The sequence below is a fragment of the Ailuropoda melanoleuca genome, chromosome 10 (assembly GCF_002007445.2).
Source record: "Ailuropoda melanoleuca isolate Jingjing chromosome 10, ASM200744v2, whole genome shotgun sequence".
Classification (NCBI taxonomy): Eukaryota; Metazoa; Chordata; class Mammalia; order Carnivora; family Ursidae; genus Ailuropoda; species Ailuropoda melanoleuca.
The window spans coordinates 105004256-105016821 of NC_048227.1; the positions used below are offsets into that span (position 1 = coordinate 105004256).

Genomic DNA, 12566 nt, shown 5'->3' on the forward strand with positions numbered 1-12566 from the left:
GAGGAGAAAACAACGGTCTCTAGGAACCAGAGAATACAAAAAATCATAGGAGGAATACTTGAGCTCAATATTGGGTGTTGAGGAGGATTTGATATTTTTTGAGGGGAAGGAAGGAGAAAGAAAGGTGTTTCAGGAAAGAAAAATGAGAAGTACCTGCCATTAAAAAAAAAAAAAGCAGTTGCCATTTTTTTTTTTAATAGAACAGTGAATTATGTGTCTAAACATAAGGGGTAACAGCAAAAACAAAGATTTAAAAAGTAGCTAGAGGCCTTTTAAAGGGCCTTGTGTGTAAGAGTTTGGACTCTACACTGTCAAAAATTGTGTCATAAAACTCTTGTTGGTTTTCATATTTTTAATTGCTTAAGTAATGTTTGTTTTCCAATGCATTTGTTATTTAGCTTCTAGAAAAATAATCATCTATCTTATTAACCTGAGTTTGTTTTCGGAGTGGTTTCAGCTTCTTTCCCAATTATATCTATACTTAAAAGATGAAGATTTCCTATACTTTTGGTTATACAAATTTATATGCCACAGATTTTATATTTTGGTTATTACTAGTTACTATTTCCCCCACCCTTACATCTGCTGGTGTAAATGCCTTTTCTTGCATAGCACTGTGCCAGTAGCAGAAAATGATTATAAAGGCCTAATATATCAAAGGTTTTACAAAATGGTTCCTGTAATAATTATTATGTAGCATAAGCAGACTTACTGGGTGCTTATCTAGAATATATATGGAGATGGAAAAGGTATAAGACATTTATCTCCCCAGAAAACACAAGACATTTTGATGTATTCAGTCTGTTTTTGCTTTTGGGGTGTGTGTGTGTGTGTTTTACACAATGCTTTCATTTTGCTGAACCTTTGTATCTCTGGCCAAAACCTGTGATTTGAATTGACAAATGAGTATAGTTCTAACGTGGATATTGGTTGGTTTCTGCATTTGCATTAATGAGAGATGAACGTGAAAAATCAAAAGACGTCTTGAAACTTCGTTTGTTCATAAATGACAAGAGCAACTTCTTTACTGAATTGGATAATCGTTTTTGAATACTGGAAGAACGTTGTGCTATTCACGGTGAATGACTGTAGACCCACAGCAAACTTTCAAATTTAATCTATATTAATATTTTCTCCTTAAGTGCCAAGTCTAGAGCCAATCAGTGAAACAGTAAATCAAACAATATATCATTCTGGTATTTTATTTTATGTTGTTTTGTTTTATTTTATTTATATATTTTTAACCGGGGGGGGGGAGAGAACGTGCATTGGGTAGGAGTAGAGGGAGAGAATCCCAAGCACTCTCCATGCCCAGCACCAGAGCTCAAACTGGGGCTTGATCTCACAACCCTGAGATCATGACCTGAACTGAAATCAAGAGTCGATGTTTAACTGACTGAGCCACCCAGGTGCCCCCATTCTGGTGTTTTAAAATAAAACCGGTGGTACTGCCAAAATACCATGACTCTTCTTTTGTCTTACTTGTATAAGATCGGCTCATTATTGTTGACTGCATTAGAGTTGATACATTTTTTGTTATTTGCTAAAAGAAAGACTTCAACAAATACACATTTGTGTGTGTGTTTCCTGCCTGCTGTGTCACATATGAAATAAAATGTAAGGTTGTAAGGTGTCTTACACCTCAGAAATACCAGAAACTGTATTTAAAAAGATTATCAGTGTGCTATGCAAAAAAACAGTGCAAAGAAGTACATGTTCTTTTTAAAAGTACTTTTTTTAATTTTATTTTTTTTAAGATTTTTATTTATTTCTTTGACAGAGACAGCCAGCGAGAGAGGGAACACAAGCAGGGGGAGTGGGAGAGGAAGAAGCAGGCTCTTAGCAGAGGAGCCTGACGTGGGGCTCGATCCCAGAATGCTGGGATCACGCCCTGAGCCGAAGGCAGATGCTTAACGACTGTGCCACCCAGGCGCCCCTAAAATTACTTTTATAAAATTTTAAGCAGAAATTGCTCTTTAATACTTCTTAGAAGTGTTTCACTGAAATGCTTTTGGAAAGCCATGTTTTATTAGTTATCTGTTTTGATGGTATGTCACAGAAGGTTTTATCTTTAATTGTAGATTTCTTAAAAGGTTAATGGAAAGATTTGCCCTATTACTTTATATTTTGTCATTGTGAAAAGTCTATCCTTTCTATTTAAAATAAAGTGAGCAGCAGCTAATAGCATTAGACATGATTGTTGTTAACCTCTTCTTTAGAAATTAAATGCCACTTGGCAGAAATGTAATTGGTGAGCCACAGAGAAGGTCTATACTTAAACAGTGGGGTTAATGAATGTCTTTTTTTCTTCATCATCTTTCTTTTCCTTTTTTGGCTTTTAAAGTTGCAGTTAACTCAGGCTTTTTGAAATGATTTTCTTTGACTGTGTTGTGACATTGTTTTAATTGAATGAAGCTGCAGAACTAGCATGATAAATCAACACAGAATGAATTTTAATGCAAAGCAAACGATATTAACTTGGAAATTGGTTGCAGTAGACAAAGCAGCTGCTATGATTAATTTTTTTTTTATTATCTACTTACAGCATTTTGAGAAGGATGACCTTGATAGTGTCAGTCGTGTTCGAGTCCTAGTGTGGTGTGCACTTCAACATGCTTGAGCTGTTGTTTGCTGGTTCTTGGGCAGTAGAGATTGTTTCATTTTTTTAGGTTAGGAAAATTTTGTTTTGCAGATTTAATATGTTGGTTTTGACTGGTTTTAAAACATTTCTTGTTTAGATAATAATTGTGAGGATTACTTAGTTGTGGTAGAAGACTGTAATCTTAACACTGTGATTCTGGAAGGAAAGGTTTAGTAAGTGAAAGAGTAGGATGTGTCAGAAAGGGTCTTCTAAGTGTATGTCACGAAGTTTATGCCAAGCAGTTTGATAAAGAAGACAAATCAAAAATAATTTTGTATCACTTATTTGAAGTGCTAAGTTACTCTGTTTATAATGTATTTTTCTAGACATTCTTTTCCATTTGTGGTCCAGTACATGAGTTGCCTTGGAAAAGGATCTGTATAGAGCACAGCTATTACTGAGGGAGGGAAGAGCTGACAAGGCCACTTATTTTAAGAAACAGTCAAGGTAACAAATAGAGTAATAGCATTTTCACAGATTTCATGAGAGCAGGGAGAGTTTCTCCTTTTCCTCCTCTTCTTCCTTATTTCTTCTTCTTTAAATCCCTAGTATCTCTTTCACTCTATCACATAGCAGACCTTGGATAAATGTTTTAATGAGTTGAATTTGAAAACGAAAGCCTGTTTTCTGTTGTACTGAAAAAGATACCCAAACTAAACAAAATGAGGGAAGGTGGGATGGCAGATTCTTGTCTCTGTTCAGGTTGTTTTGAGGGACTGAGGGGCGTGAAGTTTTATAGAATCTGTGACTATGTAAAGAGGTAGAGTTAGGGGGGCCTGGGATGCACCTCCACTTTAGACTCCCTGCTTACCGTGGAGTCTTCTTCCTCCTCTACCCCTCCCCCTGCTCATTCTCTCTCTCTCTCTCAAATAAGTAAATAAAATCTTAAAAATAAGAAAAAAGGTAGAGTTAGGAAATGGCAAGTTAAGTAGGAAGAGTCAACAAAGGGCCAGGCTTATAGACTTTCTGTGGTATGTGCCTTACTTCTCTTCCTCAGGCCCTCATTCTGATGTATTTTTACCCCATACTGCCTGAAGTTTTGTTAGTTCTGGATCTGTTTAGATTAAAAGGCAAGCAACATCTTTAAAAACCTCATGGACTTCTCTGTTTTAAGGGCTATCAGAGTAATACAGACTAGCTAGTAAATTTAGAGCTAGTAATTCAGAGCAGTTCCAGTAAAATAGGACACAAGACAAAGAAACATTTGTTTGAACATATCAGAGTCCCAGGAGGATCGAGGGCAGATAATCAAGGGTGTGTAAGTCTGGCTTTTAGAAACCTTTCACTGGATATGTTTTCTGAATCTGGAGAAGACCACGGAGAGGCTGAACTTCGGGGGACAGAAGTTGGAGTCTGTAACCTCTCTGTGTGGACTCCTCCCCCTCCCCAGTCTTTGCTTGGGGGAGAGGAGTGCTCAGGGGTATGAATTCTAGGAGTAAAAGTGAACCAGAATTTCTGAGGTTCTCACACATAGTGCGAGTCAGCATCAAATTGTTTTAAAGAGGTGATCTTGGATTGCTAGTAATAGTAGGTCCCTGGGAAAAGCTGATGCATATCCTTTGTGGAAGAAGGTAACATCATTTTAGGCCTTATATTATTTCTGTAAGCTATGTAGTAAGTATAGTGTCTGGCACCCACTAGAAAATAGCCCAAATCACAAGAAGATAAGATGACATTAACAAAAATCTGAAGAAACAACAATATAATAAAAATAAATCCACAGGGACTCTAGGTATTAGCATTATCAGACCTGGATTTTATAAGAGCTATGCTTAGTATGTAGAAGGAGACAAAAGACAAGTTAGAGAAATATCACAGAGAAATGAGCACTGTAAAAGAAAAATTAAACTGGAATTAGCAGGCTTACCAGAAGATTATAGAGGCATTCAAAGAGAGAGTTCGTGAACTTGGAAGGTAGCTCAGAAGAAAATTCTCAGCACGGAGAGGCAGAGGGATAGAAAAACTATGAAAAATGAAAGGAAAACAGTGAAAAAGTCTAATGTATGTAATGAGAGTTTCAGAAGAAAAGAGAATGGCACAGAAGCAGTGTTTGAAAGGAGTGTGGCTGAGAACTTTCAAACCAAAGCAGTAAAGTCAGAGATTTGTGAAACTGAATTGTAAAACAAAAGCCATTCCTAGGTAAAACTTCTGAAAACTAATGTTGAAGAAATTGTAAAAGTAGCAAATGAGGGAAAAGATTGCCTTCAAAGGAGCCACAGTCAAGACTCATAGCTCATTTTTCCGAATTATGACAGAGGAAAAGAGGAGACACAGTAAAGGGTCTTTAAGATGCTGAAAGAAAATAACTGTCAAACTAGAATTCCATACCCATCAAAAATAAGACATTTTCTGATAAGGAAAAAATGAGAGACTACATTACCAGAAGATGTTCACTAAAGACAGTACTTTAAATGTGACCCTCTTTGGAAGACTGAAGATACAGAAAGTAATAAAAAGCAATGAAAATGGTAAATGTGTGGGTAAATATAAATGTGCATTATTTGTATAATATAATCTATTGAGTTAAAAATACATATAAAATATAGAAAAACAACCGGATTGGAATAAATGGTGTTAAATGGTCTGGGTTTCTTGCTTTGTATGGGAAGGAGGTGAAAGTACAAAATAACATTAGTGTTTGATAATTCAGTGATGCATGTCTAGCATAAACAAGCATGTAACTTTCAGGCTAATAGAAAGAAAAAGTAAAGGGAGAAGCATGCTTATTTCTGTCTTTGTTCCTGACCCCCCTTCCCCACAAAGAAGACAAGAAAAAAATATAAAGGAACATAGAGAAGGATGGGCATGTAGAAAGCCCTTTAGTAAGATGGTAGGTATAAATCACACACTGTAAATGGGCTCAGTGTTCCAGTTAAAATTTAAAGATTACAAGATTGGTGAAGAAACAGACTCATCTAGATGCCGTTTAAAGAAGTCCTGTTTAAAATGTAAGGATAACGAGATTGAAAGTAATAGGGTCAAGAAAGATACACTTTGAAAAACAAAGCAAAAGATTTTTGTCTCTGTGAATATCCATAGGCTTAATGGCAGAAGGTGTTTCTGGAGATAGAGGGCCATTTCATAATGGTAGTGGTGAAAAGCTACAATAATTTAAAATTTGTATGTATCAAATAACAGCATATAATAAGACAAAATAGAACTACAAGGACAACTAGACAAAAGTAATCATGGAGGAATTTGCATTTGTTTTGAGCACCCATGGAATATTTAGAAAAACTGACCATATGCTACACTGAAAAGTCTGAACAAACTGCAGGATTGATATTCTGCACAGTATGTTTTCTGATTATAGTGTAGAAGTTAGAAATGGATAATGGATGATTAGGAAGTCTCATCTTTGAAATGAGAAAAACATTTAAATACTAGCGATTAAATTATTTGATTTGAATGATGAGGGAAATACTACATATCAAAACTTTGGGTTGTGGCTAAAGCCAGTTAGAGGAATACTTAAAGCTTTAAAAGTATATATTAGAAAAGAAGAAGGTGCAGTAAGCTAAGCATCCCTTTCAGAAAGCTGAAAAAAACATAACAGATTAAACCCAAAAGGAGTAGAAGGAAGGAAATAATAAAGCTAAGAATAGAAATCAATTAATGACAAGAAACCACAAAAGGAAGAGAATCATTGTATCAGATGGCTCTTGTGGCATTAAGCTGCCTCAGTAACTTATGTTAAAACAAGCACGTTTATTTAGCTCCTGCTTCTCTTCTGCAGGCTGGTCCTTTAGGTTGGGTTCAGCAAAGTAGTTCTTCTGGTCTGCATCTGTAGTCACCTGTAGGTTGGTGAGGCAGCTCTGTTTTTATGAGTTGTCTGGCAGTGGGCTGGGACATTGATGGTGACTGGGTCACTTGTCTTTCATTCTCCAGTAGGTTAGTCTGAGCTTGTTTAGATGGGAATAATAGTGTTCTAAGAGAGTAAATGCACATAAGACTGAGATTTAGGCTTTTTATGGGAATGTCATTCTTCCCACTATGTTGTACTGGAAAAGCAAGTCACAGTGCTAGCCCAGATTCGAGGGTTGAGATGAGCTACAAGTTTACACTGCAGTGGCATAGATATCTTTAGGGATTAAAGCATAACTGTGGCCATTTTTTAGGTCATTCTACCCCAGGCAGCAAAAACAAAAGTAAATTTTTTGAAAAGACTGGAAGACTGATAAAGAACAAGGAAGACATAGATAACCAGTCAGAAATGAAAGAGGGGACATCACTACAGGTTCTGTAGACACTGAGAAGAAAAAAGACTTAAGCTTTACATCAACAGATTTGAAAGTTTAAACAATACAGACATATTTCTAGGTAAATACGGGTTACCTAGAAATTGACATATAAAAAGCTAGAAAATCTGAATTAAAGAACTGAATCCATAATTAAAAACCTTACACAGAGAAAAACTCTAGGCCCAGGTTGTGTCACTGCTGATTTCTATTCAATATTTGGGGAAGAAATAACATGTCTTCTACAAGCCCATCTGGAGAGTAGAAAAAGAGGGAATGCATCTCAGCACGTTTTGAGGCCAGAATAACCTTGATGCCAAAACTTAAGAAGCATATTATGAGAAGGGAATATTACAAGCCAATTCCATTTATGACTGTAAATTAAAAAAACATCATCTAAGTGCTAGCAAACTGAATGTAATAACATGAAAAGGATGATGCATCAAGATTAACTTGAGTTTATTTTAGGAATGTAAGGTTAGTTAACATTTGATAATTGATTTTAATCCACTGCACTAACAGAATTAAAGAGAAATATTATGGATGTATCGATAGATGGTAAAGAAAAGTGATCAATTTAAACACACACTCATGATTTAAAAAAAAAACACCTTTAGCAAACTCAGGACTAGAGGGAAGTTTACTTAATCTGGTAAAGTATACCTACTTAATCTGGTAAAAGCCTACAGATTACTTTGAGCTTTATGGTCAACTGTTGAAAACTTAATTTTGAAATCTGGAACAAGTGAAGGATGATAGACTCTTCTTTGACTTTGAACTTGAGATGTATTGGCCAGTGCCATACGGTTGGGAAGGAGAAAGGCTATGTAACAGTCATTATTTCCAAGTGATAGGTTTGTTTACCTAAAGAATCCAAAAGTACCTACAGAAAAATAATGAGAATTAATAATAAGGAAAGAGGCTGCTGGTTATAAGGTTTAATACAGAACATTCAGTTATGTGTTCTTCATATACAAGAAATAAAAATGATTTAAAAATACGTACAATAGCAAAAATGAACCCCCAAATATCTAGGAATAAGTCTAACAAAAGTGAGTAAAGTTCACAATAAAAAGCCTTATATTCTTGGGGCGCCTGAGTGGCACAGCGGTTAAGCGTCTGCCTTCAGCTCAGGGCGTGATCCCGGCGTTATGGGATCGAGCCCCACGTCAGGCTCCTCAGCTATGAGCCTGCTTCTTCCTCTCCCACTCCCCCTGCTTGTGTTCCCTCTCTCGCTGGCTGTCTCTATCTCTGTCTAATAAATAAATAAAAAATCTTTAAAAAAAAAAAAAGCCTTATATTCTTGATGGAAATTAAAGAAGACCTGACCAAATAAAGAAATTATACTGTGCTCATGGTTTTGTAGCCTCTGTTGTAATATCTCGATTAAAATTACCACCAGTATTATTTCAGAAATTGACCAACTGGTTTTAAAATCTGTACAGAAACAAAGGGAATGAATAGCTGAGACATTCTTGAGTAAGAGCAAGGTAGAATAACTTGGTATACTGCATATCAAGATTTATTATAAAGTTATAGTAATACAGTGTGATATTAAAGCAAGGGTAAGCAAATAGGTTAATAAAATAGAGAACTCAGAAATGGACCCAAGTATGTATTTATGACAAATAAGCCAAGGTGTTATTTATGTCAATGATGGCACCATAGAGTATTTGGAGAAGAATAGTCTTTTCAGTAAAATATGCTAGGACAATTGGGTGTCCATGTGAGGGAAAGAGAAAAAGCTGTACCATCACAGACGTTAATTCCTGGCATACTGTGGGTATAAATGTGAAAGAACAGTAATGCTTCTGAAAGTTAATACAGAAGGATATCTTGATGATCTTCGGTTGGGGAAAGACCTCACTAACCACGAAGAGAAGACTGATAACTTGAGCTGTGTTAAAATTAATTCAGTCCAATTAAATTCAGTTATACAACACCATGAAAAAACTAGAGGTAAGGGGCACCTGGGAGGCTCAGTCAGTTAAGCATCTACCATCCTCTCGGGTCATGGTCTCAGGGTCCTGGGATCAGGCCCCATATCGAGCTCTCTGCTCTGGGGGTCTACTTCTCCCTTTTCCTCTGTGCACACACTCACTCTCTTTCTCTCAAATCAATAAATAACTTTAAAAAACAAAACAAAAAACTAGGAAGCAAGCCACAGAATGGGAAAAGGTATTTGGTACACCACAAAGTAGAAATCAATTAAGAAAACACTAACACAATAGAAAAATAGTCTAGACACTTCAAGTGTGCTTCAAAAAAAAGTATAGATGTGAATGGCCAATAAACCTGAAAAAAATGATGAACTTAGTCATCAGCAGAATGCTAATTCAGACATCAGCAAGTTCATCAGAATGGCTAAAATAAAAAGCATTGTTAAGTACTGGAGAGGAAGTGGATCAAAACAAATTCTTATTCTCTTTTTTGGTGACTTTATAAACGCATACAGCCATTTTAGAAAATAGTTCAGCACTATCTACAAAGGAGTTCTTTTTGGATATTATCTTCTTTACCAACAGTCTTTTCCCTCCAGGGGAGCGGTCCCTTGTTCTCTTTATTTTGTACTGTCTCTTTCATGTTAGCCTTCCCAAGTCTTTGGTGAACCTGCTTTGTCTATTCATATTTAAGTATGAAGCACTGAACATTTGAATTATGAAATTTCATGTTCATGTACTGGGCTCACCCACTGCAAGCTTCCGTATAAGGTGATCACCTGAAGTGTGTCAGCTTTGAGAAGGTAGCCAGATGTTCTCATGGAGACAAAAACTCAAGCCTGTTACCTGCAGGTTAATCCCTGTTTGTTGGTGTTCTGTATACCATTCGCACCTTTTCTTTCTAGTTTGCCACAAAACTCAAGTTTCTCTGGAGTTCTCTAGGGCAAATTTGCTTATGGACCATATCCCTTTATATGGACATTCCAAGCTGTATATTTGATTGAAGGCCTTAGGTTTCCTAAAGTGAATTTGTAGTGGACTCGGTAGGCTTTTAATTATCCACTGTCTTGGACTTTTTTTTATGTATTATGCTGTACACACATACACACCTCCATACAGCTCTCCCGGATAGTATCATTTCCATTGTATAATTGAGGCTTATTTGATGTGACTTTCAAATTCCTAATTATTATTCAGTATTAGAGCTTGGATACCAGTTGGGATCTGTGTGCTTTAAGAGTTTTTTAAACACTTAATAATAGTGTAGTTGAGTTTATTCAAATGGGAGATGTGAAAAGTGATTCTGGGTTGGAAGCGAGTGCATTGTTAAAATGGATGATGGCAGGGATTTAGTTTGATTAAAGAGGTAGATAAAGTATTATTTGCCAAGGAACGAGGCAAGGATAAGGGGTTTTATTTGAATAGAAAGGCAAATTTTAGAATTGGGGAGCTTGTAGAGCTACAGCAGGTGCTTATAGGATCAGTCTATTGAGTCTTGGGGTGGACAAAGTTGTATCAAAATCCCCTGAGGGAAAGGTGCTTTCTCCCAGCGGGCCGTGTATTATCCATCTTTGATTTGCCTATCACTTGTAAGATGTGGCAATGTTGGTGAGCAGCTTAGTGAGGGAAAGTAGAGCTGCTGTTGGGGAGTACCGAAGATTGGAGAAATGCCTTAGCTTCTTAAGCCCTTAACAGCAGTGAATGCTAGCATATTACTTTTATGTAATGATATACGAGTAGTAGGATCAAATGCAAGAAAAAAGTAGGAAGCCGTAAACATCGGAATCAGTACCTGTTTGAATAAATAAATAAAAACCACCATGGCGTTTTGTGGAACTCAGTTTTTTGTCTTTTGTGCAGTTGACCTGTGAATGAGGAAATTTTACTTTTCAGTATTTAGAGTCAGTCTGTGCTTCCCGTTGGCCTTTGTACTAGAAGTTTCTGTTGAGGGATGGCAGTTATTTATACAATTACTTTTATCACTCTCCTACTCATGGAAAGAATTAAGGCTCCTTGTAAAACTAGTAGTGTAAGTTAAAGTTAGAAATGAAAAAAAGGAAGAAAAATAAGATACAGACATAAAATTGTGCAAATAATATTATGCTCTCAAGACTGAAATACTTAGTATAGGGTGGAATCCAAATTTGGCCATTGTTGTTACGGAAGCCAATCAAAAACTACAATTCTCTCTGAATAGTTGCTTTGGAGAAAGTATTTTCCTGTTAGATAAATGAGACCAGAATTTTTCCCAAGGATCTCTGTAAAAAGTGCAATTACTATTTAACATAATGAACAATTCCCTGTATGCTGACATTACAGAGTTTTGTAGAAGGGATTTGTATTGGGTGGCATCTAAGATTTTGTCAAACTCTTTAATATACTGGTTTAAAAATCCTGATTTAGATTACATATTAATGGACAGTTCAGTACAATACCTGTTCCATGTAGATAGTGGTGTTCCTAATTCATAATTTGTGTTAATACATATGAAACTTCCATGCTGCACAATGAGCTCTTCTGATTACACCCTCAAACTGGGCTAGAAATTCGTAAGTACTCTAAGATTTATTAAAAAATTTTTAACTTGACAAAAATACATTGTAAAATAATTTTAAGAGCTACAAATTCGAGCAAGTGAATAATATATAGTGACTTTTTTTTTTTCCAGTTTAATTTTGTTGGGAGAATCCTTGGACCTAGAGGACTTACTGCTAAACAGCTTGAAGCAGAAACAGGATGTAAAATAATGGTCCGAGGCAAAGGCTCGATGAGGGATAAAAAGAAGGTAAGTCGTTGAATGTGGGGGCAAGTCTTGATGTGAATAATTTACTTATACTTCTGCGTTCTAATAATAAAATATCCAGTTCTTTTGTGCATAAAGCACTATACATTACTTCATATCTGAAACTTCTGAATTTTCTTAAGGTGTTGTCATGATTTTTTCTTGTTGATTATCATGAGTTTTCATTTAGCCAACTAAGGTATCACTCAGTCCATCATGTTAACTTATTTTGGTATTTACGGTTGAAAAGCTGCCAGTTTGGAAACTAGTCACACTATAATGTTGTATATATAAAGGTATGTCATTAAAAGTTTTAAAAATCTAAAATGTTTTTGTTGATGAGATTTAAATGAAAGTGATCAAATGAACAGCTTTGGCTGTGTGTCAGATCACTGGGAGAGCTATTAAACAGAAAAAGAAAGCTGTAACTAGCCATATGATACTCATCTTGGATTTCACCAACATTTTGTGTTGATTGTAAGTTTTTTAGACATTTTACTTTATATTCTTCCTGTTTTCTGGGTTTTTAAAAAATTTCTCCTGCCACTTATTGTCCTGCTAGTTTAATTAATGAATACCTAACTGTCTACTTTAAATACTGTTTTTAGGAAGGTTTTATTTGCCTGGTTTCCTGTTACCCAGTGATACTGTTAGGCAAGATACTTTTCAATGTGTATCTGTATAAAACAGTGTTTGATTTTTTAAAAAAAATAACTTAAAAAAAATTTCACATATAAATGAAATCACATGGTATTTATCTTTCACTTATTTCACTTAGCAAATACCCTCTAGGTCCCTTCACCCCTGAAACTAATGGAACACTATATAAGAATTATACTTCAATTTAACAGAAGAAAAACCTAGATATGATCGCCAAATATTAAACGTACTGTCAGGGAGGTTATTATTTTTTAAATACATTATCTTGAAAGGGCTATTAAGTAATAGATCTGTAGTCAGCTTAT

General features: G+C 35.7%; 1 protein-coding gene across 1 annotated transcript in view; it reads left to right on the forward strand.

The window, feature by feature from the left end:
- Window positions 1–12566, forward strand: part of LOC100463589 (protein quaking) — a 111097-nt gene that overhangs the window by 14981 nt on the left and 83550 nt on the right. Inside the window, exon 3 of the mRNA XM_034670797.1 lies at window positions 11488–11604. Within this exon, the coding sequence (XP_034526688.1) occupies window positions 11488–11604 (117 nt within the window). The remainder of the gene's footprint in view (window positions 1–11487; window positions 11605–12566) is intronic.